The following is a 27,413-nucleotide window of genomic DNA, read 5'->3' as shown; positions in this document are numbered from 1 at the left end:
TGAATGCCTTACATTTTTCTTAATGCTAACGGACTTTTCATTCCTAATATAATGGTTTGCGTGTGTGTGTGTCCCTCCAAAGAGATGGAGAAATACTGTGGTGTCGTTCACTTACCTTCATGGCACCCTTGTTTAGTAAATGGGGTCAGGCAATAGACTCTCCTTCCCCATTCCCACCCCATTCCAACTTGTTCTCATATGTAGGTGTGGAAAGAAGGATAGTAAGAGAAATCATCATCATTGTCATATAACAGCTGCTGTTTATTGAATCCTTATAATGTCAGACAGACAGCACATTCATTGTCTCATTTCATCCTCACATCAGTCACAATGGTTCTTAATATTTCCATTTTTATAGATGACAAAACGGAGGCTTAGGTTAAATAACTTACTCAAGGTCACAAAGCTTATACAAGTTGAAACAGGATTTGAGCTCCATCTGATTCCACCATCAGAGCTCTCATCATTACCACAAATATCCTTGTATAGGAACTTTTGTTGTGTTCATGGAAAAACTAGGTCTCTGAAACCTTCATTTTGCAGAGAATGTTTTTCTGTGGTCTTGAGATAGGGTACGCCTGTCCTTGGTTGCTACAATAGATGACAGAGATGGAAGTGACTATTTTAGAACTGAATGTGCCATCCATTAGCCCATAGAAAGGAAACATTTTTGAATGTTTGTTTTTTCTAATTGTGGGTGTTAAGTAAAGTGATTGTACAAACAGTTCTCTCCTGCTTGGTAATCTGTTATAAATCAACCTTCAGATGTTAATAAAACAAATCAAGACTGACAAAGGAAGTTCCATTTGTATTTTAAACTCCCAATTCATCAGGGTCTCCTCCTTTAGATCTTCTGTGAGAGTGTCCTTGGTCTTAATGTAGCTGGAAGATAAAATGCAGATAAAAGAGTCATTGTCTCAGAAGAGCATTAATAAAAAATGAATGTTGATCCTAATTGAGTAGTATTTAAACATACGGGGTGGAGGCAGCAGTCTGCAGGGAGCATCTGAGTCTGTTAGAATTTGACTCTCGATCTCATCTTCCTCCTCTTATTACAGGGACCTCACCACCCAGCTGCCTTCTGTGAATGTAAACTGTCACAATGGAATCAGAAAAGATATATATAGACATAGTACTATAGCAGATTCTCAGCTCTTTTGCTATCGTTGTTCTTATTTTGAAACAACGTACTACTATTCCTCTATCTTTTCCTAAAAATCTGTTCATAGAATGTTCAATTAACTCATTTTCTGTTCTTCCCTTTTCATTGTTTGCTGTTTCTGTTTACAGTGGTTCCTGATAACTTAGTTTTAAGTTCTCCTTAATTCTGTTATGCTGGATATAACAGAAAGAACTCGCGATGGTCAGAGGTGAAATAATTTGAACAAAAATATTAATAATGATAGTATTAGATTATAAACCAGAGAACAAAATAAATATCCATGAGTCCATACTGATATAATTAAATTACTGAATAAATAAATGGGAGGAAAGAAAAATGTCTTCCTTACAGAAGAATTGCAATTTAAGGAGTGAAAGAAATAAAAATATTACCACTTGAACACTGAAGTAATTTCTACAGACAAGATCCACTAGTGGATGCTAAAATTAACAAGTGAAAGTTTAAGGAGAAACATGATAGTTTCACAGCCTCCAAGTATTTTCCTCCAAATATTTATTAATTCCTCTGGTGGTTTTAACATACACATATATCTACAAATTCTTTAATACTGCTCCCTCTTAGGAGATGGGGCTAAATTCCCCTCCTTGTGAGGATGGGCTGGACGTCAGTGACTCCAGTTCCAATGAACTGACTCTGGAAAGGTAAAAGTCTTAATTTTTCAGTGGAAAAACCTGGCATATATCACCTTAACTGATGGATCAAGGTTAATGTCACCAATAGTAAGACTTTGATGTCATGTACTTCATGATACAATGCAAGGAAGGGGCATGTCACCTCTGTGGCATTCTTCCCCAAATTCATAACCTCAGTCTAATCATGTGAAAGCATGAAACAAACCCAGATTGAGGGACAGTCTACAGAATAGCTGACCAGTACTCTTCAAACTGTCAGAATCATGCAATATTGTACCAACGTTCATCTCTTAGTTTTCATAACGGTACCACAGCTAAATAAGATGTTAACATTAGGAGAAGGTGGATGAAGAAGGCTTTATGATAACTTTCTGCTTTATTTTTGCAACTTTTCTGTAAGTCTTTAAGTATTTCAAAATAAAATGTTTAAAAAAAAAAAAAAAGACCCATCAAGGGCATAGAAAAGCTTAGGTGAAGAAACCCTAAAATGAATCCTCATTTATCGACTCATTCATTTATTGATTCGTTTGTTCATGCACTCATTCATTTGTTCACTCAAGAAGTATTTGTTGCCAGACACAGTACCAGCAAAGAAAATAGCAGCCACTATAGCTTTGCAGAGCTTGGTACGCAATGCCTGGTTCAGAGGAGATATTTGTTCATCACTTGCTTTTACTGTATCACAGCCTGGGGTGGCATGTAGAGGTTTGAACAAGTGCTGAAGCAGGGCAAGTGAGGTGCTTATGGAAGCACACAGGAGAGGCACTTAACCTAGTTGTGGGAGACCACAAAAGGCTCCCTGATCAGCCTTTGTAATATGAGTAAGCCTATTGTTTAGTCTTTCATTTAAAGTGTGTTCAGTGTTTTCTATGGGACGAACATACTTGTGACTTAAATTTTGAAGCTGATTTCATCCTTGTAGATTCTAAATGCCTTAAAAGTGAGTGCTTTAAAAGTAAGAATAGCGTAAGTTGTTTATATATATCCATCAAATCCTAGTTGGTAACACAGAGTTTTTATAAGGAGTAAAGGGGTCTCAAATCCCTTTGGGTTGGAATCATTTGTTACTTTGAGTTTTCCTTAGCAGCAAAAAAAAGAAAAAGAAAGAAAAGAAAAAGAAAAAAAAGTGTGACACAAAATGTATACATGCTGCAAATATCTTCGGTGGCTCACGCCTGTAATCCCAGCAATTTGGGAGGCCGAGGTGGGCAGATCACAAGGTCAGGAGATTGAGACCATCCTGGCTAACATGGTGAAACCCCATCTCTACTAAAACTACAAAAAATTAGCCAGGCGTGGTGGCACGTGTCTGTAATCCCAGCTACTCAAGAGGCTGAGGTAGGAGAATTGCTTGAACCTGGGAAGCGGAGGTTGCAGTGAGCTGAGATCGCACCACTGAACTCCAGCCTGGGAGACAGAGCGAGACTCCGTCTCAAAAAAATAAAAATAAAAATATTTATTGGAGTGCATGAAATTGTGGATGTTAAAAAGATGTTTTCTAAATAGGCTGTAACCAGAAGAAATATTTTTACAACAGTATTTTCAATGGAACATTTTCAGAAAAAGAAACTTAGAAACAATGTAAATATATAACAAAAAGACACTGAAATCGTATTCCTATATGACGGACACATAAGACAGTGATTAAAATTATAGAATTTATGTAGATGTACACATCACACACATACACCCCCTCAACATATGAAAATGAAAAAGGAATACACTAAAATATTAATAATACATATCTCAGAGTTATGGGATTGTGGGATTTTGTTTATACTGCTTTGTTTTACTTTTTCTACCATGAGTATATAATTTTTATAATTAGAATGAAATTGTCTTGTGTTACTTTTTGAGAGAGGCATTAATTCTAAAAAGTAGTGGTGCAGAGGTCCTGGGACTCTTAATGTATGGGTTCAGTAACAGATGTTCTAATTGAAATGAGAATCAGAGCTCAGGAAATCTAGTCTAAGTCCTCCTGTGTAGCTAAATAATAATTTCATATTAGTATTATTTTTGTGTACCATTTCTCAATATGTTTTTAAATAACTTTTTGATGGTTTTATATAGGAAGAAATACTGTGCCCATCAATAGGTGTACCCTCATGAAATTTAGCCTACCTCATGGTTTCTCTCTTATACAGCTTGTAAGTCTCAGGCATTGAGAAGCGCTTGGCCTATGTAGCAAGTGGGTAGACTACGTTGCAAATTCCCACAAGGTACCTACCAATGGTCTCATTAAAAGCACTTGGAGGTAGGCCAGGCATGGTGGCTCAGGCCTGTAATCCCAGCACTTTGGGAGGCCGAGGCGGGCAGATCACACGGTCAAAAGATCAAGACCATCCTGGCTAACACAATGAAACCCCATCTCTACTAAAAGAACACAAAAAATTAGCTGGGGGTGGTGGCGGGCACCTGTAGTCCCAGCTACTCAGGAGGCTGAGGCAGGAGAATGGCGTGAACCCGGGAGGCAGAGGTTGCAGTGAGCTGAGATCATGCCACTGTACTCCAGCCTGGGCAACAGAGCAAGACTCCATCTCAAAAAAATAAATAATATAAAATAAAAAAACACTTGGAAATCTTTTTCTAAAAATCTATTATGATTCAGTCAACAAGCACAGCCCCTCATCAATCAGTGTCAGTCATTCTCATGTAGCCATTTGACCTAATGTCTTGTCAGCAACTATACCCCCTCATTATTCTGAAAACTGACCAGGCCTCGGCCATTCAGGCCATCAGGCACAAAGATAGAGGCTCACTGGCCACATATTACCTGATACAGTATGATACAACCATTGAGAGTTCTTTCTGTTACATCCAGCCTACAACCAATATGTATGATGCAACGTATTACCTGATACAAACCAGGGAAGGGAACCATTTTTAGAGTGTTGAGCTCTACTTGTCTTATTCTCTGCACATTGGATCATTAGAGACTGTCCTGAGACTAATCCAGAGAGGTCAATCTAAGCACATTAAAACAGAAGGGTGGCCAGGCATGGTGGTTCACGCCTGTAATCCCAACACTTTGGGAAGCCAAGCTGGGAGGATCTCTGGAGCCCAGGAGTTTGAGACCAGCCTGGGCAACATAGAGAGACCCCGTCTCTAAACAAAATTAAAAGAAAAAATAATTAGGCATAGTGGCATGTGCCTATAGTCCCAGCTACTCAGGAGGCTGAGGCAGGAGGATTGCTTGAGCCCAGAGAGTTCAAGTCTCCAGTGAGCTATGATAGCAGATCTGCACTTCAACTGGGGTGACACAGTGAGACGCTGTCAAAAAAACAAAAAACACAAACAGAGTTAAGAGCCATCATCTCAGAGATGGAGACAGGACTGAGCAAAGAAGAGGCTAGGACTAAAGTGAAATGAGGCGGGAAGGGCATACAGCCAGGAGTGACAGAGGAAGGAAACGATGCTGAAGAGTTCAGGATGAGATCTTTAGATGGCAGGATGTCTGCCTGGACAGTGTTTGGAGGAATACTCCTTCTTTAGCTTCTCTTGGGCTATACTGAACCTTAAGGAGGTAGACTCCTCACAGATTACAGGTGAAGTCCCTAGCTCTGCTTTGATCTATAGATAAAGCAACTCTTTCCTTTAAAAAAAACAAAAAGTTGGCTGGACATGGTGGCTCACGCCTGTAATCCCAGCACTTCAGGAGGCCGAGGCAGGTGGATCACTTGAGCTCAGGAGTTTGGATTGCTTAAACCCGGGAGGCAAAGGTTGCAGTGAGCCAAGATGGTACCACTGCACTCCAGCCTGGGCAGTCGAGCAAGACTTCGTCTCAAAAAAAAAAAAAAAAAAAAAAAAAGGTTAAGACTGGGTGCGGTGGCTCACGCCTGCAATTCCAGCACTTTGGGAGGCTGAGGTGGGCAGATCTCTTGAGGCCAGGAGTTTGAGACCAGCCTGGCCAACAATGTGAAACTCTGTCTCCACTAAAACTACAAAAATTAGCTGGGCATGGTGGCACGCTCATATAGTCCCAGCTACTTGGGAGGCTGAGGTAGGAGAATCGCTTTGAGCCTCGGGGGCAGAGGTTGCAGTGAACCGTGATCACGCCACTGTACTCCAGCCATGGTGACAGATGAAGACTCCATCTAAAAAAAAAAAAAAAAAAAAAGTTGGAAAGTTAACATTTTTCTTTTTTTTTTTCATGTTCTTTAAAAAAAATTAAAAGCTTTCTAGGGCACCTATGACTACCATTTGTTTTTCTTTATGCTTTGAGCTACAATCATCTAAAAAATAAAAATAAAAATGACTGTGCTTCTTATCTTCATTTTCCTCTAAAGTAGGACTCTTCCTATTTGAAAGATGGATGGAGGAAAGGAAAAGTATAGGTGAACTACTATGTCTCCTTAGATTTGAGAGACAGAGGGAGAAAAGGAAACCTTAGCTTGCTTTAGTACTTACCTCCAAAGAACTCAGTTATCTTATTGATCTTGGTAACACGTTATAATAAAAGTAGAGCTTTAGCTTGTTGGTTTTGGCTGCCAGTGTCCACAACAAGATTCACCAAACATGGTTTTGGACTCTGGGCCTGGCTCTAAGCCATAGGGCCCACATCTTAGACAGCTGAGATCCAACAAAGCTGGGTTCTGGAGTAGGTCGGGAAACAGAGCTGGTGGCAGAGAGCATCTCGGAGTTCCCTCTTTGACCTGTTCACAGGCCTTTCATTGAGCTTTGTTTACCATGCTTTTCTTGTGGTTTGTGACAGATAAGAACCGTATTGATTCCTAGCATCTGCTAGCAGTAACCTTTGAAAGGGCAGGCGATGCATCACCACAGAATTTTATCTATCAATATCGGAGTAATAGAAAGACAGGGATGACATCTAATCACAACACAGCTGGCAGATCATAAATCTGAGCTGATACGGTACTAGTAATGGGCAGTAGAAAAAAAGGGACATGGATTAACATTCGGATAAAGTCAGGGGGTCGTTTACATGGAAAGGACACAATCTGGCCATGAGAAAAGTCCTCATGGAAATGATCACCCTCAAAGGCCTGAGAAGTTCAGTAACCTGCCCAAGTTTATCCAGTTAGTCAGTGGAAGAGCCCTGCTGTAAGCCTCAGTTTCCTCATCTATAAAATGGGCAAATACTTTGATGGATGATAGAGGATTCAGTTAGATTATGTATGCCAATTCTCAAAGCATAGACCCTGGATCAGCAGCGTCAGCATCATCTGTGAGCTTTATTAGGCATGCAGAGGCCTGGGCTCCACCTCACACCCGCTGAATTTGAAACCCTGGGAAGGGCCCAGCAGACAGGCCCTCCAGGTGATGCTGATGCATGTGACAACGTTTGAGAACGCAGATGTGTGCCAAACAACCAACAAACACCCTTAAAAGGGTGGCCTGGCATAGAACTAAGGTTCAAAGAAGCAGCATTTAACTACTGCTTTTATTACTGTTAATATTACTTGGTCCTGTCATTTATACGAATACTTTACTCTGTGTACAAGCCCTCCATTCTTCATACTTTTTTCATTCACTGGTGAATTAGTGATAAAAATAAACACTTTTTGACAGGTAAACATTTTTGACATTTGAAAGATATCACAGAACTGGATACACAACTCCTATGCTCCTCTGGTTACAATGCTAGAGAATACCAGCATTCTAAAGGTTAAGGTTCTCATGCGTGCTTTGGCCATATTTAGTGCTTTTGACATGTCAGGAAGCTTCCAGCCTGGACAGTGAATAGTGCTACAATTTAATAACATAAATGGAGTGAGTCTGATTCTGCAAAGAAACAGCCTTCCTTGGGGCCCAGAATATATAGTTCCTTCTGCAGTTCCACTCACAGTATTTTTCATCATTTCATGTTTTTATTATATCCCAAGTATAAGGTGCTACAACGAGTCCCTGGTGCTGGCAGTCACTCAAACATTGGCAAATCTAAAAAGTGAATAGAACAGCAAGTAGCCCATTAGGTTATTTTTTTCTTTATTAAAAAAAAAAAAAAACTTTTTTTAAAAAGAAAAACTACCGTGTAACGTTGGAAGGGTTGATTTTGGCATCTTATACATGAAAAGTAGTCGTAATAAAGTTCCTCAATTGTTGGTGCTTGTTCTGCAGAAATTATGGCTGTGCACAACTGCGAGGGCTTAACTGGGTTTCCATGAAGTACGTAATTCACACTCTAAATGTGACAAGCATGACTGCCCATAAACCTAACGACTTTTTTAAGAGACCGAAATTCAGAACGTTATTGTCTCTGAAACTGCACTTCAGTAACCCAGCAGAAAACTGTTCAGAGATCTGCTCCCATTGCAGTGAAGGCATCTGGACATACCAGTGGTAAGAACAGCTAACAGCTTTCATGTAAGAACCAACTTTTTAGAGGAAGGAGTAAGTGTGAACCTATTGCAATTGCCGTATGTTAACACAAAGAATAGGAACTAGAACATGGCAATGGCCATTTTGCTGCTCCCTCTCTCTCCCTGCCCACCTCCAACCAGGAAAAAAGTTTACTAGAAAACAGAAACAAATTGAAGTCCTAGGTATATAAATTTTCAGAGTGATAGGAAAGAACCTCCCCCACACTGAGCCTTTCACTCTGAGGTGAATTCTCTGGTTTCAAGGTAAGTGTTACTTCCTCCTGTGAGCCGCTGCTAACGATGCTGTTAGCCTATGTCTGGATGGCACGAGGCACACTGACTCCAGTGACTGAGAACAGGGCCAGCAGTCCAGGCTGATCCATGGCTATTCATTAAGAGGCTGTGTGAAATGAAACTGGTGTTTACTTTTTCTTCCCCTGAACATTCTATGAGGCTCATTCCAAGCCTGATTCTTTCTGCCCCAAGTTTAAGACTTTTGCTCTTTCTCTTAAACTTCTGTTTATGCGGTTACCTATATTTTTGCAGCAAATTCTATCTGCTAGCCAGAGTGAAAAGGCCTGTTGTAATGGGTAGGATAGGTTTTATTTTTTTCCTGCCTTCAAATCATATAGCTGAATTTCATCACTTTTATAACAAACCTCTGCAGCTGAAAAGATTCAGTTTTCATTTTGGAACACTTGCTTTCTTTCCCTATTTGCTGTTTTTGTCTTCACTGGCCTAACACTCACAAACACAAAACACACAGTAACAATAAAACCAAATAAGCAAAAATTTAACTAGGGTGCTACAGCTTGTGAACCGACAGACCCCACTAAGTGTGAAAGCGCTGGCTAGAAGTAGTCATTTTTCCAACTAAGTGCAAAATAATCTATACATTGGTCACAGTCAGCTAGCTGCTTTGGGAGAGGATTTTTCATCTGTGCATTGGTGGTGGTGATTTTTCATCTGTGTATTGCTTGTTGTTTGCAACTTAAGGAAGAATGATACATTCAGTTTCCTGTTGACTTTATCCATGAGCCACACCAACTTATCTTCATGCAACCTTGAATTTTTAAAAATTTGTTTTTAAACATGTTTATTCCTGGAAATTGGCCTCATTCGGTGGCTAGGATTCGTCATCTTCTTAATCCCATGACACACCGAGATTCACCAGTTTCCTCAAAACAAGTTATCTAGGAATATTTCTCTTTCTAGGATCTCCCTTGGTTAAGCTGTTAGTCTTGTGTTTATGACTGTGATATAAAAGAGTGATTAGAATTAATATACTCCAGGCCAGCGCTCCTCAAATTAATATGCATAGGAATTATCTGAGTCTCTTGTTAAAATGCACTTTCTGACTTAGTAGGTCTGGTGTGAGTTTGAGATTCTGCATTTTTAGTAATCTCCCAGGGATTGTCAAAATTGCTGGTCAACAACACTGCATAGCAAAGCTCTGAGGGGACCGACCAGTGGGCAGGTGTCCTAATTATATTTTTGGTACAATTGGGTGCTACTGAAAACCTTCTTGAGTCAGACTGGAGAATATATGTGTCCTTTGCCTTCTAACTTCTGAAATTAGCTCTTTGCTGGTCTTTCCTTAGAAGGCTGCTAGACATTAAGTGATGTTTATAGAGGCAAGTAACGCTCATTTCTTCCTTTAAAGGGGAAACACTGATTCCAAAGCCCATGCACCTGACCTCTGAAGTATTCTCGACTCCTGCTCTCTCTCTTTTTCCTTCTCCTGAGTTCTGCGTCCTCCTCTCTGTACTCTTTTCCCTCTTATCAGCTCCTGAGCACCCTGTGGCAGTCTCTTAACTCATCCTCCTGACTCCAGCCCTTTTCCTCCTCAGCCTCCCATCCCTCTCTACATAGAAGTTATCTTTCAAAATACAGGTATAATCATTCCCTGGATTAAAATCACTTAATGGCTCCCTATTAATTACAAGATAAAGTGCAAATTCCCTAGCCTGGCATACAATGTCATTCAATATCTGGACCTACTGACCTTTCCAGAAAATACTCCTTCTTGTCTCTATTCAGAGCACACTGTATTCTTCACATTGTTCCAAATATGCCACGATCCTCCTTTCAGATTTCTCTTCTTCTTCCCCGTCTCTGGAAGCTGCACCCTCATCCCGACTGAGCTGGTCATCCTTTTCTATGGTACCCATAGCTTATTAGTAACTTGTGACTTACAAGTATGTGTTCGTTGTCTCTGTGTGTGTGTGTTTGTCTCCCTTGCAGCATTAGGAGCTTCTTAAAGTAGGGCTGTTTTCTCTGTTAGCTCTCTAGGTCCAATACGAAGGCCTGTTTCTTTCCAAGAGCCTTGTGAAAATCCCTGAGACGTCGAAAAGTATTGGCTTCAAAATAAAATATACAATTGGAAATAATTTTGAAAGCAAAAGCCCTTTGAAAATATTAATTCAAAATTATATTTAGTGTGGAATATGGATGCTACTTAATATGTCTTGATGTTATTTGGACAAGTTACTTCAACAAGTGGGAGCTCCTAGCACCTGTGAAGTCTTAAAACAGCCTATCATTTAGTAACTTTATTCAACAAACATTTATTAACATTTGCCCTCTTAGCCAATACTGTATTATGCTTTCGAGATACAAAGATGATTAAGATAGTGTGACTGCTCTTAAGGAACTAAAAATAATTAAAATAATATATATTTTTTGGCACACAGCTTTTGTGTCAAGACAAGCTGTACAAATATGTGGATTATCCCATTTGCTTCTCAAGATAACCTAGCAAGGGAGGTATTTCATACCCATTTTATGTGTGAGAAATCTGTTAAGAGAGTTTAACTTTGAGTTTACCTTTCCCAAGCTCTGCCTAATAACTGGCAGAGCTAGGATTGAACCCAGATCAAAATCAAATGAACGAAATAACCCTATAAACAAATAATCACAGAACTATCCATGTAATGAGCACTGAGACTGAGACACATATGATTTGTGTGTTATACATCAAGAAACCTTGACTTGGGCATCAGAGCTCTCCTCATGGAGAAAGCTGATGGCTTTGAGCTCAATCCTGCAGGACAAGTAGGAGTTCCTCCATGGTCAGTTTTCCTGCTTTGATGAGTAGATTAGTAATAGGTGGATTTGATCAAGCAATAAATTAAGAAATTATGTCAGTAACTACTGTTAGTATCAGTTACATATTGATTTGCTTCCTACATTCAAGGGTATATTTTTACCTAAGAATATCTATTAGTGTCATTGTATAGTTATCAAACTGAACCAAATATTATTATTTAATTAAATTTCGTGCGACTTTTCTTTGTTTAGTGTCAAATGAAAGGGGAAAATTATGTCCCGTGATGCCATAGGAGCGCACCACTTTAGTGAAGGTTAGGTTTCCAGAGACCCTAAACATCTTAGACACACCCAGGAACTCATTAGGAAGCAGGAAAGGTCTCAACACCCGATAGCTTTCTCAAAGCTCATGCACTTAGTCCTAAAGGCAGGAATTACCTGTGAGATGTGACAGCCAGCATTCAAGGGAAACAGCAGTGGACACATGCAAGCCTAACAGGCTAAGACTGTTTAGAGCCAGCTTGTCCAACCCGCAGCCCACAGGCCGTATACAGCCCAGGATGGCTTTGAATGTGGCCTAATACAAATTAGTAAATTTTTTTAAAACGTTATGAGGTGTGTGTGTGTGTGTGTGTGTGTGTGTTTAACCTTATCAGAGGTCATTAGTGTTAGTGTATTTTATGTGTGACCCAAGAGAGTTCTTTTTCCACTGTGGCCCAGGGAAGCCAAAAGATTGGACACCCCTGGTTTAGAGGAAGGCCAGGTATTCCCACATATTTCAGTAACTCATGACGTCCTCCCTGTGTAGAAGCATAGAACAGAGAAAATGGGAAGACAGCAAGCTTTCGTGCAATTTGTCATTTATTTCATTAGTCTTAGAGGTTTAGTTATATGGAAAGCTGACTTTTATGGAACACCATATTCCCTCAAGATGTTTGGTATCTGAAACACTGATTTTTTTTTTAGGTTTTACAGGGAGAAAGGTGTATTGCATTACCAGCCTAACACTAGGCACCCTTCACACCCTTTGAATATGGTGATTGCTCTCTGAACTACTTATGGGCTTATACAGAAAGGGAGGAAACCCAGATGATAAGTCGTGTTTTTAATGCTGTAGATTGCAATTCCAAATGTCTGGTCCTCTGCCCTCATCTGCTATTTACCTTATATGTTTCATGCTTGTGGTTTTTAATTTACAATTCAATATCAGTGTTTGATAAAGATATTTTAATTTGCTCTCTGCTTTTTAGTTAGCCTTAGAATTAAAACAGTTATAGCTAAACCTCTGAAATAAAAAAATGTTCAGCAGATTATAGAAGATCATAAGAAGGTCCTAATAAAATAGAGAGTGCATAGATGGTGATGATGCTGATGAAGAATATGGAAGAGAAGGTCATAGTTCTCTATTTAGCATTTTTGGAGCTTAAATACTTTCATAGGCATTGCTTCACTCAATTCTCATAATAATCCTTTTGGAGATATTATCTCTCCTTTGGAGAGATAATATCCATTTTAAAATACAGAAACATTCAGAATTTGAGAGTTTTTCCTGTGTTCACCACCAGGAAGCTCAGAACTACAACAAAAATTCCTGTTTTCCAAGTGTGATAGTCTCATTTCTTCTTAGCTGCCCCCCATTAGTGAAAAATAAGTCACAGGTAATGTATTCTCACTTATCTCTAATTTCAGTGATGATTAATCAGCAACCCACACTTGGATGATACTAATCAAGTTATTGTTACAATGGCACCAGTTTGTATAGTTACTGTGATAATTATCTGACATAGGCTTTGCACTGGGAAGTCAGCAGGCATAAGAGTAGAATCTGGAATCTCTTTGGTCCACTGACTTCTCTCCATATGCAATTCCTTCATCAAACTCTGGCTTAAAAGAGCTTTCTACCTCTAGTATACGTCTTCCCAGGTTGAAATGGGACCAGCAACTGAGGACAACCAGTTTTAAAAACTAATAATCAAACAAACAAAAAACCACTAGCACTTGCCTTATGATTGACAGATGATAGAGTGAATAACTCAGCAATAAGGGCCTTAGTCATGGAGCCCAGTTTTCCAGCTAAGAAATTGTCATTTCATATAATAGTCCAAAGCTACTTGGCTTCCTGGTAGGAGATGTGGGTAAGTTGAATGTTGCAGCGTTATTCAGCATGATGATTATCATGGATTTACAGCTGTTTCTTGAACAAACCATATTACACACACTCACAGAATACACTCTAGAATAAGAATATAAAATACCTCTCCCCTCCCACTTCCCCATTTTCTGTTCCTGTAGTAATGTCAGTTGAAACTGACATTCACTCTGAGTCCATATCTGATGTGTTCCAACTGATATCCTTACTTGCTTGTCCTGTCGACTCTAAGCTTCAAATTTGGAAGGTTTTCAATGACTCTTGTTGGCAGGAGAAATGAACGAGGAGATGTAGAGAGAGACTGCTATTACAGCCAAATTTCAGCCACATAGACTGTCGATACTAATGAATGCCCTTGAAGCAGGTACTGTAAATGCTGTTAAGTTGGAGTTGAGCTGCCTTTCGAGTTTGGGTCATTTGGCAGAACAGACATCTCCTCTCTAAATACTAAAGACCCTGTTATAGACCTTATTTTATCAGTATCACATATTGGAACGTGCTGGTTGCTGATAGATTGGCTGTTTGGCTTCAGATTCCTTTATATGCTGAGAATGTTACTTTAGTTTTGTTCCTGAGTTATAAAAATGAGATACTATAGGTTCATTTCATTAGTTCGCCTTCCTTCTTTTAGCATCGTAAAGCTTAATGTCCTTTCAGCTACCTCATTAATATATATGTATAACTGTTAATAGCACTCAATCTAGAATTAAAGAGACCTAGGTTCAAATATTGGTTCCATTCAGCATATGTAACTCTTAGTTTCCTTGTCTGTGTAATGGGGATGATAATGGGATATTGAACCATATAAGATTGTTGTGAGGTTTAAATGAGATAATATGAAGAAAGGGGGAAAAAAAAAGTAGCATAGTACCTTGCATAGAAACATTTAAAAAATACATTAGCTATTGTTATGCAGACGATTAAAAGAATACCCTCCTCCAGATAGCAGTGAGAGTTTTCTTAATATTAGAAAAATTAATAATAAGTACTGCGGAAATAAATAATGTGTTTTTCTTGCCTCTATACATATGGAGAATAGCAGCCACTGTCCTTTTCTTCTCTTTATGTAATAATTATTGTTACCTGTTACAGTCTTACGATTTTAAACATCTTACACTAGTTGTTAATCTTTTAACACCCTGGAGGCAAATGTAAAGGGGGAAAAACCCAGCTTTTAGTGAGCTGAAATGAAAAGTGACCCAAGTTTAATCACAGTACCTCTTATCAAAGAGAAAATCATGTTAAATTGGGTATTTAAAATTAGGGCATATAAACTAAGGGAAATACACGTTATCTCCATTGAGACTTGAGGATGGGGTTGTAAATAAATGCAATTTAAATAATTTTGTAGAGAATAAACTAGTAAGTCTGGGCACAGTGGCTCATGCTTGTAATCCCAGCACTTTGGGGGGCCGAGGCAGGCGGATCACGAGGTTAGGAGATCGAGACCATCCTGGCTAACACGGTGAAACCCCATCTCTACTAAAAATACAAAAAATTAACCAGGTGTGGTGGTGGGCACCTGTAGTCCCAGCTACTTGGGAGGCTGAGGCAGGAGAATGGCATGAGCCTGGGAGGCAGAGCTTGCAGTGAGCTGAGATTCTGCCACTGCACTCTAGCCTGGGCAACAGAGTGAGACTCTGTCTCAAAAAAAAAAAAAGTGTAACTAGTAATGGCAAGTATTGTGAACGGCCTACATCTCTGATATACTTATGACTCAGGGGAATTGAGAAGTATCCATTAACGTAGAAGAGACCACAGTAGGGTCACCCATCCCCATAGCTTGGAAATCCTAAATTTTTCGTTAATTTGGTTAGGGAAAGCCAATGTTATATTTTCTTACAGAATAAGAGCTCACCAAAGGCTGTCGCAGTATATATAATAAGTATATATAATAAGTAGTTTGGCTACTAAGATCTCTTCTGGGGTAAAAGAGAAATCTAAGTTCCCTTAGATTTTATAGGAACAGTAGAACCTAATATTTGCATCTTCCTTTGTGGTTTTCAAATATGTGTTTTGAGTTGTAATCCAGTAAACCTTTTGTTTTAGCTGTGAATAGCCTGTGGTTTGGGAAATGTAGATAGTTCTGTATTGAATTAAATCAGTCGCTTCCTATTATCCCAGACTTCAGATAACTTTGGAGCCTGTGACCAACACACCAGATGAAGTGAGGGTTTGTGCTTCATCAGCTATCAGCTGCTATTTGCACAGTTCATCCCCTTTAAAAGAACGTGAGTTTCCTTCTCAATAGTCCATGCTTGTCAACAGTGGAATTTTGTATGACTGGTTTTCACTCTAGAAAGCAGTCATTTAATATTTCCTCAAGTATAATATCATATTATAAGTTCATTAGCAAAGTGGTTGATACAGAAGATCAACAATTGACCTTCAGCACAACTCCATTTTGTCTAAAAGAAACTTCATATGTTTTGAAATGCTGGAATACCACCCAGCTTTGAATTGCTACTAAAGCAGCTCAATCTAAAACTATTCTTTTTTTTTTTTTTTTTTTTTTTTTTGCCATAAACGAGCATCACAGAATCAAATCCATTGAGAAGAAACTGCTTGCTTTGCCAACACAATTAGTTTTATAAGAAGCCTCTGCCTTCAGATTGTTCTTCTCCAAAGTCCACGTTTGTTGGATGGCTGCAGTTATTTTTTAATTAATATTTTTTTTAAGAGCCCCCCTTCTCCCAAGAGCCTCTAAGCAGATTTAGCAGGCTTAAAATGACTCTTCCACAAGGTGATTTCAATGCCATCTCACAAACAAATGGAACAGTGGCTCTTCTACTTTGGGGGCTCTGTTTTTCTCTCTCTCTCTTTTAATTCTCATAAAACCTGTCCACTGGAGAGAATTTTTCTTCAGGGTTAGCCTATCTTCCCTCCAAAAAAGATGCTATCTTGCTTATGAACGAAAAGGCCATGCAACCTATCCAGCTATGAAAAGGAGTGACAGAAGAAAAAAAAAAGTCTCTGGTTTTCACCTTCCAGTGTGAAAAGCAAAAGGATTCAATGATTATTATTATCTTTTATGGTTTATTTTTATATTCCTGTTTCTTTTATTGCCGTTAGCTTCTTTGATAAGTGAATTTTAATGGAAAAGCTAATTCAGATCTTCAAGTTTAGTGGATGGGTGTCACTCCACATAAACATTCTATAGAGGGAATTGCACCTCTCCTTTTATGGGATCAGACAGCTCAGACCTTAAGCATCATAATTGCTTGGCCCTTTTAGTGGTGTGGGCCCTGATTAAAAAGTCGTATTGAGCTCAGTCTTTTAAAGGAAAGGCAGCTAGCAGCTAATGTGATGGTTGAAATTGAAATAGTACAGGCAGGGATGCTATAACTACTTTCTTTTGTCACAGCCTTCCTTGAAAAGAGTTTTCACCCATCTAATCAATGTTTTCTTTCACAAGAGATACCCATCCTGTATGTAAATACAAGTTGGACTGTGCTTGACCTCCGTTCTTCAGCCTTAATGTCAAAAACCAATACACACAAAGGTAGAAATGGTTTGATGCATATTAGTCTTTAAAATCAAGACTCTGGTCGCCTTTGGTTTGGCATGGTATAAGAGATCATTCCTTTGGGAGAGAAAAGCAAAAAGAACTCTTCTTGCAGCTGACATTAAAGAATTTCATGGGGACAAAAGAAACTTTACATAATTCTTTCCAATAACTTTTTTCCTACTTTATATAATTCTTTCCAATAACTTTTTAAAATCCTGACTACTTTCCAGTGTGTTAAGTTGAGGGTAGAATTGTTGAAAATCTATTCACTAGGTAAGTTTTGTTGGCCTTACAGCTGTGGAAAACCCAGTCTGGGGACTCTGAAGGAGAAATCTTGCTGTACTGTTTCAGAGCTGCCTCTCCCCAAAGGAACTTCAGAATATAAGGGACACTAGGAGACATGAGGGTTGAGAAAATGGGTCTTTGTGTTATTTGTGGTTGATGTTGAGTTAGACCCTGAGCGGAATGCATTGTGGTGAGCCACCACCCTAAGCATCAGTATTCTTGACTATTCTCCTTTCATGTGCATTTTGGACTTAAAGGTGAAATTCCGTCTTTAACCCCCTTGTGGTTGTCTGAACAATGATTAATGAACTAGATGTGATTCCCTGCAGACCTTTCAAAGGATGGATGAAGGATGGAATTTCAGCCTTTTTTTAAAACCAGGCCTTTTGCTTAATACTGCTTTTAAAATTAATGTCCTCTTTTGAATGCCAAGAAAACAAAAGGAATTTCTCAAAAGTGTGTGCAGCTTGACACAATAGACCTTAATTGGTGTCAAGGAGATGTTAGGATGAATGGGAAAATGCCCGATAAGACTGAAAAGTGGAACCTTGTTATGAGCTGTCATTTCAACGTGTATTTAAACTATAGCAAAACTGAAACATATTTGCCATATAGATCATAATGACTCCAAAGGAGCCATTATACTCTATTATGTAATTACATAATCAAAGCATGCATAGTAATCAGCTTTTGAAATTCAATGCTAATCAAACATACCTATAGTATGTGTTTAAGCAAAAATAGAGAACGTTAATTTGCCATTAGTCAACTAAACAAGAATGTGTATACAGAATATTCATGAACAGCTTAATGTTGTGTCAGACGATATTTTTTGTTTTGTATTCAGGGGAAATCAACAATTTTAATTGAAGAAAAAACCAGCACAGAGGAGGATTACTCTTTAACTTGCCATTCAAAAATTTGCCTCACCTTTTACTGATTACAAAAGGAGATTAAATTAAATAAAATATTTTTTTCTTTCATAAGCTCAAGTGACAACAGTAATTATATAGCAGAAGATTCTTTTGAGATCCTGACCATCTCCATGCCATAGGGTACAGTGTTCTAAATGCTACATAAAATAAAGCTTTCAAAACAACAACAACAACAAAAGCCTTTGCATAGATATTGCTTTTGTAATTAGCAATAAATCGAAGGTGTTATCTAGAATGAGTCAAGAATAGAAATATCTTGATGACTTGGTCAGGAGGTCTGGCGTCTACTCATGGCTGGGCCTCATGCTTGCCATATGATTTCAAGCCTATCTCCTCCCTGGGCCTAAAGTGAGAGAGTTGATCTCCAAGTTTCTTTCTACTCGGTTCTATTGATTCCGGATTCCATAGGGTTCTATAAAAAACAAGGTGATACAGATGAAGTGTTTGGGTCAATGTCACATGTTCTCGTTCACTCTATTATTTGTTGAGTTGGTTTAGTTTATTTTTTCTCTAAGCCTGTGGACTGTATGGTTGGCATTCATAATTATTTTCACCATTAAGTAGACAGTCTTTGGAGCAGACAATCAACATATTTGACTTAACTCTTTGGTGTAACAAAACATGGAGAGGATCAAAAAGGTTAAGAGGGGCTTTGTAAACAGCAGACAGATTGCTTGCTTTCGATTTTAGATAAACACTAAAGTGTTCATGCAGGTTGAAATTTGCCTGTCTCAGAAATAAAGAATTGCATTTGTCGTAAGCCTTTACCTTAAATCTACAGTTGCCGAGCCCCTTTCTTCGGACCCTGGTTCTCACTGTCTCTTGTCTGCACATTGGATGCCTAAAAATGTTACTGTAATATTTAAATAGAACTAAATTCTTTCATCAAACGCTTTCGTGGCTTGAACTTCGAATAATTTATTTTCAAATTACTTTTACTGTAATTCTTATTAATTCAAATAGGTTTCTGATTTGATATAAAACTCTGTAAATGCAGGGAACAGTTTAATGAATTGAAAGATAGGCTTGAGTCTTTTAAAGGAAATGTACAAAATATGCTGACAATAATTGCTTAGATAGAAATCAAATCTTAATGGCTTTGTTAATGATTTGTAGTGAACACTGTGTTTACGTTGACTTGGGGGAACATATGTAGTTAGAAAGATTTTTCCCTCTGGGTTTCAGCAGAATCTTAATTTTTTTCATTCTTTTCCTGAAACGTACTCAACTCTGTACTAGCTCTCAGAAACGTTAGCAGGAATTGCAAGTGCCTCTACTAGTGATGGTTTTTTTTTTCAGGTAGGGATTAGAGGTTCTGCTTCCAAGTTGGGCACATCCTGAACAGGGTTGTAAAAATAGTAGCCAACAGAAATGAGCATAATTGACAAGGCATTTGAAGCTTCAAGTCAGCGAAGGCTCACACTTCTACAGAAAATAAGATTTCCAAAACGTGCTTCTTTGAAAATTTCAAACCTAGGAGGGTAGGAATTTATTAATAACCTGAGCCTTTCATTTGTGTAAAATTTCAAGAACTATAGTGGAGTTTTTAAAGTAATAACTTACTACATTGATCATCCGCAGGATTTTTTTTTTTTTTTAAACAATCTATAGTTTTGGTTTGACTCCTATTTAGACGACATGACCGTGCTGATTTAATGTTAGGTTCAGTCTTCCATAGAGCAGAAGGTTTTCCTAATACGATTAGTTTTCCTAATACGATTTTGCTACTAAAGGAGTACGTCAAGGGACTTTATTTGCTCTTTTCTCTGGGCAAACTGTCTTCCCTGTGAAGAGCTGCTGGTGCTTCTTCTCTATGTCAGTAACAGTTTACGTAGTTACCATAGTATAAACTGAATTCTGTTTTAACTATGACTTGCCCTTTTGTTATAGTCTTGACTAGAGAGACTCCCCCGGTGTAAATGAAGTGCTTTATTTATGAACAGCCAGGCAGCGGAGGCGAGAGCTCGTGGTGCTGGCAAAAGGCCGCCATGCACTGGTAATAAAGGCTTTCTCTAGGGGCAGAGTGCCGAGCACTGAAAGAAGGAAGCAGTAGTAAACAAGGTGTTTTACATTCAGAACAGTTTCTCTCTCATCTTAAAGTGTGTAATTGTGTTCTGGATAAAATATGGAAATAAAAAAATCAGAAGTTGCTCATAGGCAAATAACCCTCTTTAAAAACAAGTACACTTTCCAAGGCAGAGGCAGTGTGAACCTTGGCATCAAAGCCTGATGCTGGCTGGTAAAAAGTGCAAGCTGTATGGGCTGGAGAATCTGACAGAACCTGGTTCAAGCACCAGCTTGGCCACTTAGCTGAACGACATCAGGCAGCTTATTTAAATCTCTCTGTCTCCGATTTTTCATCTCTAAAGCGAGGATACTGAAAACTCCAGGAGTTTGAGAGAGAAAAGTATGTAAAGCATCCTTCGCAGTGCCCAGCCCTGGATAAACATTTGTTCCTTTCCCCATGTCTCGTTTAAGATTTACCCTGTCACCTCCCTACAGTGGTCATATTGTTGACTGAATAGATTCCAATCCAGGCAAGTGTTTTATGTAATGTCACTGAAATGGAGTTTATAACAAAACGAGGTTTTAGAAAAGAACCTGTAAACTATGTTAATTGAAGATTGAATTAGTAGGGGATTTATGTGCCCACTGCACCCCTACCCCAACAACTCTGCTGTCATGGTGGTTACTAATCATAAAAATACATTTTATCTTTCTTTAGACGATCAGCTTTCTCTTCATTGTGATGAATGCCCTAACAACTTCTAGTTTACTGCAGGAGGCTTGCTTGTAAGCGAATGGGACTCTCCAGTGCCATAGTTTTATTTTTAGGAATTGTCTGGCAAATTAGGAAGTTATAGGGAATATAGTTGCTGATACAAATAAAAATCCAGTTTGATTTTGTTTTCTAAATCTCACCCTTACACACCGATTAGCAGTCAAAAATGTCTATACATGCCAGATACTGTTCCACCCTTAAAATAAATTACCTTCCTGTTAACAGCCTTATTTAATGGCTACACTATATTGTACCTGTTTGTTTTCTTTTGCCCAGAACATGTGCTGTTTCTGCCTTGACATTATATCTGCTAATTGAGTTTTAGAAAATCAGAAAGCTTTTAAAAATGGATTCTTGAAGAAGGGCACCAAAGTTGCCTATTTGTACCCTTCTGCTACACATCAAATTGTGTTTTGTAGCAACCTAATTGTCATGATATCTATTTCAAGGGGAAATTTATCAAGTCACAGTGCACCCTTCTGTTTGGAAGAAATATTTGAGGATGTGAGCAGAAATTATTTTTACATAAAGGCTTCAGGCAGTTAAGAGTACTGACATACATACCGTATTTTCATCACTGTCATTCACTTCCTTTGCCTCAAATAAATAGGTCATTATTATTCCTTTGCAGCCATCTTATGGCACCTTAAAGCGTGGAGCTCTGTTTAACATAACTGCCGTCCGGCTGACCCATATAATTTATTGGTGATTTTTACAGAATGACATCCTTGGGCCACCACCATCAGCCAAGGCCCTTTGATCTCTTTCAGCAAAATATTTCATGATCACTTATAATTTTTTGGCATTAGTATTATAACCATGTTAACATAGCTAGGAACTGGCATTTCCTGAGACACTGGATTTTAGGTTAGCCTCGGCGATTTTAGAAAATAATACAGTCATGATGATGAAACCACCGTAGATTTGCAGAGCGCAGGATGTGCCGGAGCACAGCAAGGGCAAACGTTTGCAGATGGAAAAATTTTACCTGAATGATTCACTCAGTAGTGACATGTTAAAATGGTTTGGCCTTAGAGTACTTTATTATAAGTGATAATTAAGAATGTTTAGATTTTCCTAGAAAACAAACAAAACCTCACTCTGATTTATTGTTGTCATTGCTTAAAAGACAAAATCATGGACAACACACCTCTTTTTCCCATCCCCTTTATACATGTTTTGTAGCCTTAATGTGAATGTAGTACGCTACTCTCAGAATATACTAGCCTTAGGATTTCAATAAAGAGCGAAAATTAAAGCATACAGTTATTTCCACAGGAACTATTCTATTAAAGCATAATTGAATTGCAACTTGCTTTAAGTCCCAGTGGCTGCAAGATAGTAGTCAGGATTTGTAAGGCCTTGGTTTATGTTGAAGGGATTAATGTCTGTCACCAGGCTGTTCCACATGTACCTTTTGTAAACTGAAGATTATTTGTGTTGCTAATATACTTCCTTTGATAGAAGAAATCCCTCCCATAACCCAGTAAGACCCCGTTTGGTATTCTACTCTGCTCAAAGCAAGTCCTATGCCTTAAGACAGATACAGCACTTGAATCACACAATTAAACTTTTTTTAAATTTTAGTAGATTGCGTGTTACCTGAGGCTGTGAGAGTGGTGGCTTTTCTGTACACGCTTTTGTCAGGGCCAGCAAAACCACCTTGAAAAGCTTGTTTGATTGGTAGAAATTTTCTTCTTCTTGTTCTTTTCTCCAATCTGGAAATAAACTTTCTCTCTCCAGCTGGGTTCTGAATTCTGTGTTTGTCACAGTAATCTTACACCAAGGAAAAAAACATCCGTTCATTTTTTTTCTGATCACCTTTTCTCTTTGTTGTTATTCTGTAACACTGTTCTGCGTGCTAAGCTTCCACTGCTGGATCAAGCTGTGGGGAATTGACCCTCTCACTCACCACAAGCCCTGTGGGCCTGCGTTCTCACACCCGGGTTAATTCCCTGGATCACAGAGCTCGAGGTGGGGTTTCACTTTGGTCTGCTCCTCAAGCACCAGAAATTTTTGTTTATCTGTGGTTCTAATAATTTTTTTTCCTTATCCTTTTAGTTTCCTCTTTTCTAATCCTCTGCCAGGGGCTGGTCTATTTCTAGGTGGATTTGGCTTAGAGCCATCTTAGCCACCCCTCTCACACTTTCCCAGTGTGTCCTAGCAAAGAAAAAAAAAGGATCCTTCAACAGAAATATGATAGCAGGTGGAAACCCTCCATTGATTCTAATTGCATCTCTATTTATACTGTCTCAGATTTTCTTTAGATGAGTATTTATCTTTGACCTTTGTTGCGTTATGTGGGAACATTTTTTAAGGAGCAAATAATCTGCCCTGAGTTGGTTTAAAACAGCTACATAGGGAGGTCCTTGAGAGCAGGAGCCTTTATTCTTGGATCCACACCACTCCCAATTCGTAATGGCTTAATAAATCTTTGTATTTGATGTCTAGAGAAATGATGAGGATGATGATGATGATAGCCGCAGCTGCCATTTATTCAGTTTTATGAGAAACTAGACACAGTGCTAAATACTTTCTATTTATTATCCGTTTTCATCCCCCTGTCAGCCCTGTGGGATAGCTTTTAATTACTATCCCCATTTTTCAGATGAGAAACTGGCTCAGGGACTTTAATTAATTTTCCAGAGATCACACAGCTAAAAAGCAGTCTCTCTCCCCTTCCCCGTTGATCTTTACATCTAATGCCTATGCCACACTTTTTGTTCTGTAAGTAGGGATAAGGTATCGGTTTTCACCCACATTGCAGCTTCTTAAAGGCTAGGACAGCATATACTTCTGTATCCCCTGCTTTGCCAGGTGTGACATGGAACACTGGACAATTACTTCATCCTTTGGTTCTGAATTGAGCTCACTTCTCCTCCTACCTGTGCTGTAGATCATTTAGGACATTTATGAGGTGGCCCGGCTGCTGTCACTAATCTCAGAAGCAACAAACTAGGGCAGATCTGGAGATAAGCCTTATATATCAGTGAATCTGAAAGCCTGGACTTTTTGACATGTTCTGAGGGAGATTTTCTAAATGGTTGGCAGGGGGTGGGGGGTGAGCTGCAGATAGGGGTTTCCGTTCAGAGATGCCTGGGGCTTTGGGTGAGTCATGAAGGTATGAGTTTCGGAGGACAGAGTAACAAACTCCAAACCCTAAGCCTCCCCAGGATTTTATTGAGATCCCAAAGAGTCAGTTAGGCCTCACTCACACACGATGAACTGCCTATACATTGGGACTGTCATCATCAACTAACAAGACGAGAGTATTTATTGAACCCTCCTACCTACTTCTATTAAGTGGCTCCTTGAGTTTCTGTGAGGCTGACCAAATAGCTTAGCTCAAGGGCGGGTAAGCTAAATTTGGCTGTATCTATCTTCCCTACTCCATTTGCGAGAGCTTCAGCATTCACAAAAGTCGGTACTCTGACCTTTCCAATACCTCCTCAGTATACTACTCAACTATACAAAGTTCTAGAGGCTAAAATGTTTTGTATCACAGCTTTTGAGAGTATGGTGATTCCAGGCTTAGTATTTTGTCCCTAGGTCTGTCTTGGATTAATAGACTCGTTTTGTAGACTACAAAGAAAGGTATGAGCCATGCTAAATATTGCTACTTGTGTTCATTTTCTAATATGCCTAGTTCCCACTTTAGTAGATCCCATTGATCACATTTTAATTGATGGAAATTTTCCTCTGACCTTTTCTTCCCTTTTTTTAAGGTGATGGACAGAATCTGTTTACGAAAGACGTGACAGTGATCGAGGGAGAGGTTGCGACCATCAGCTGCCAAGTCAATAAGAGTGACGACTCTGTGATTCAGCTACTGAATCCCAACAGGCAGACCATTTATTTCAGGGACTTCAGGCGTAAGTTTCCATCCCTATAGTTGTAGACGGCAACTTTTTTTCCTACATGGAGTCTTGATAAAGAGATTGCTAAGGCCACCTTTTTTAAATGTAATGTTAGATGCTTAAAGTTTAGTCAATTCTTTAGAGGGAAGAAGAGACAGGCAATCATAATCTTTCTACTTAATAGAAACCTTGAATGGCCCCTTTTAAAAGTAAGGCAGTCTTACTTTGCAATAGAAATTGATTGTAGTAATTCAAGGTGAATTGCAATTGAGTCCCAAATACTTAGCTGACACAAACAACTCAAACAGGGTAAGGCAAGGAAAATACAGCATTCTGAAAGGTAATCCCTTTGGTTTGAAGATTGAAGTTTCCAAGGCAATACATGCCTATAAGCATAAAACCAAGTCTTCTCTCATCATAGCCTTTGGCATATGGAAGTGTCCATATGCTGAAATCTTTCCAAATGTAATATCACAAAAACCAAAATTGCAACAAACTTGTATAGAATACAAATGGTTCATGTGAGTGTCAGGGCTTAGTAAGAGCAAGAATCAAATCTTTTGAAAAAAAATTGTTATTGGAGAGCGTCGGTGCCTAACCAAAGTGAAGCATGTCCCTTCCCAGCTGCTTGTCCCCTTCCTCCCCAATACCTCAGGGTCATTCATGACCTATGGAAAACGTTGATAAACCCAAGGAACATTTAAAGGGTTGAGGGAAGATAAAAGGAAATAAGCCAGCTTCTTTTCTTAAAGTGAATTTTCGTCATATACTAAGTTAGTCTTTGCCAAAATTAAAAAAGGATTTTGAAAGAGAACATTCGAAATAAATAAGAGGCCCACATACATCAGTTTTGCAGTGATTTTGATTTCCTGCTTAATGCCTAATCAGTTTCATACTGTGAAGCCAAATGTACTTAGGAAACCGCAGGACCAGTTTAAGGCCTCCGTAGGCTCGAGGTCATCCACTTTTGGCAGCTCCGCCTCAAATCACATCAAATATGTTAAGGTGAATCCAAGTTAATTAGGTTTATTTTGCTATTAGATTACAAGTTTTTAAAGTAATTTTCCTTTTGCTTTTGTAATTAATATGAAGGCCTTTTTAGTTCTGTTTCATAATTTGAAATCCTTGTTTTTTGAAGGTCTTACTTATACTTTTTGAGGCATTTTAAAAGGCTGTAGGCCCTAGTCCCTGAACTTCCAGTGCCCAAAGGCTAGGGGGGCCTGGCACTCCCTGCTTCAGAGGACTCATGACCTGCTTTTTCCTTTTGTTTTCTTTTTGTCTGTCTCTGGCAGAAAACTTGAAAACATGTATTAATAAGTGCTGAAAACGGACAGCATTTGGAATTGTGCCAAGGTAGAAGGGTGCATATCTGGATGTGTGTGCATATATGTATTTTTTTATTTTTAAAATTCAGCAAGATGGGCAGTGCTTCTATTCAAGAATCCAAATCAACTGGATTTGGATTGTATATGTACACTCACACGTGCACTCATATGCATAAGTTTCCTTTGGACAGGGTTATTTGTCCACATGAAGTTACTGCAGACACCCGAAATAGTCAAGAAGTACCAGATACAAGAAGATTGAATACATAATTAAGGAAACTAGACTGTCCGTCCACCTTCTCACCATCCCTGACTCTGTGTTTTGTTTCACAGCTTTGAAGGACAGCCGGTTTCAGTTGCTGAATTTTTCTAGCAGTGAACTCAAAGTATCATTGACAAACGTCTCAATTTCTGATGAAGGAAGATACTTTTGCCAGCTCTACACCGACCCCCCACAGGAAAGTTACACCACCATCACAGTCCTGGGTAAGAAATGCATGTGGGGCTTACCCAGGAAATGGAACGGGGATGGCCCTTACTACCAGACAGCTTACAGCAGCAAGGAAGAGGTTAATGGTGAATTCTCCTGTTCCAACTTGTTTCAGGAAGAATCGCCGCCCATCTTGCTGAATTTTAAAAATAGCCTATTTTACCAAATGCTCTAAGGAATGGCAATCAGCAGTCTTTATAGATTCCACCTGCTCTTGGGTTTCAACCCTCAAGTTTCAGAAGCAAAGATCAAGAGAATTTAGAGCCCTCAAATGAATCACTCACCACATGAAATGTTATTGCTTCTAACTACCGGGATTTTTTTCTTCCTTCTGTGCAGGGGAAGGGGAGATGGGCTACCAAATCTATACCCCATGGCAGAACTCAGTTGTGAAATCCACATAATGATTTTTCCTTCTGAGTTACATCCTCGTTTTCATATTGTTGATCTCCTTTTCATTGGCTTGACTTATGGCCTTGTTTATTGCTTATACTCTAGATTATGCTGTAAAAAAATCATACCCCATGAACATATACTTTGCCACAAATTGCCGTCATTGGACATAAAAGAGTTAAGAGCGCTTTTACTGATAATAAGCAAATAACTGTTGACAGGCTGCTAGGTGCACCTCCAGCGAGCTGAGTGTCTTCATTTATGATCACCAGATTGTGAGTTTCAGCAAAATCCCAGTAGCCAGGTTTCCATGTTTATATTTTAGTATAGTCAGCAGATATTTCTATGTTGAAGGTGGTCTGAATTAGTCACCTTTAGACAAGCTTACTCTACTGCATAACACCAGCTGATTTGGAGTCTTGAAACTGAATTTTCAAGGACATACACTATAGCATGAGGCAAGATCTCTGATTTACACCTTCAGGAAGATGATGAATCAAAGTCTA

The 27,413-nt window shown here is 38.9% G+C and overlaps 1 protein-coding gene and 1 long non-coding RNA gene across 5 annotated transcripts in view; one reads left to right on the top strand and one right to left on the bottom strand.

The window, feature by feature from the left end:
* Positions 1 to 27,413, top strand: part of CADM1 (cell adhesion molecule 1) — a 332,505-nt gene that overhangs the window by 240,910 nt on the left and 64,182 nt on the right. For all 4 annotated transcript variants that reach the window (XM_008020958.3, XM_008020964.3, XM_008020959.3 and 1 more), the window contains exons 2-3: positions 24,568 to 24,714; positions 26,358 to 26,510. In XM_008020958.3, the coding sequence (XP_008019149.1) occupies positions 24,568 to 24,714; positions 26,358 to 26,510 (300 nt within the window). The remainder of the gene's footprint in view (positions 1 to 24,567; positions 24,715 to 26,357; positions 26,511 to 27,413) is intronic.
* LOC119626572 (uncharacterized) lies at positions 241 to 23,515 on the bottom strand. Its single transcript, XR_012094633.1, has 4 exons — positions 22,445 to 23,515; positions 4,670 to 5,909; positions 977 to 1,094; positions 241 to 882 (listed from the first exon to the last, which is right to left on the bottom strand). It is a non-coding gene; the product is annotated as an uncharacterized lncRNA (long non-coding RNA).

The sequence above is a fragment of the Chlorocebus sabaeus genome, chromosome 1 (assembly GCF_047675955.1).
Source record: "Chlorocebus sabaeus isolate Y175 chromosome 1, mChlSab1.0.hap1, whole genome shotgun sequence".
Taxonomy (NCBI): Eukaryota; Metazoa; Chordata; class Mammalia; order Primates; family Cercopithecidae; genus Chlorocebus; species Chlorocebus sabaeus.
This window is presented reverse-complemented; position numbering and strand designations above follow the sequence as displayed.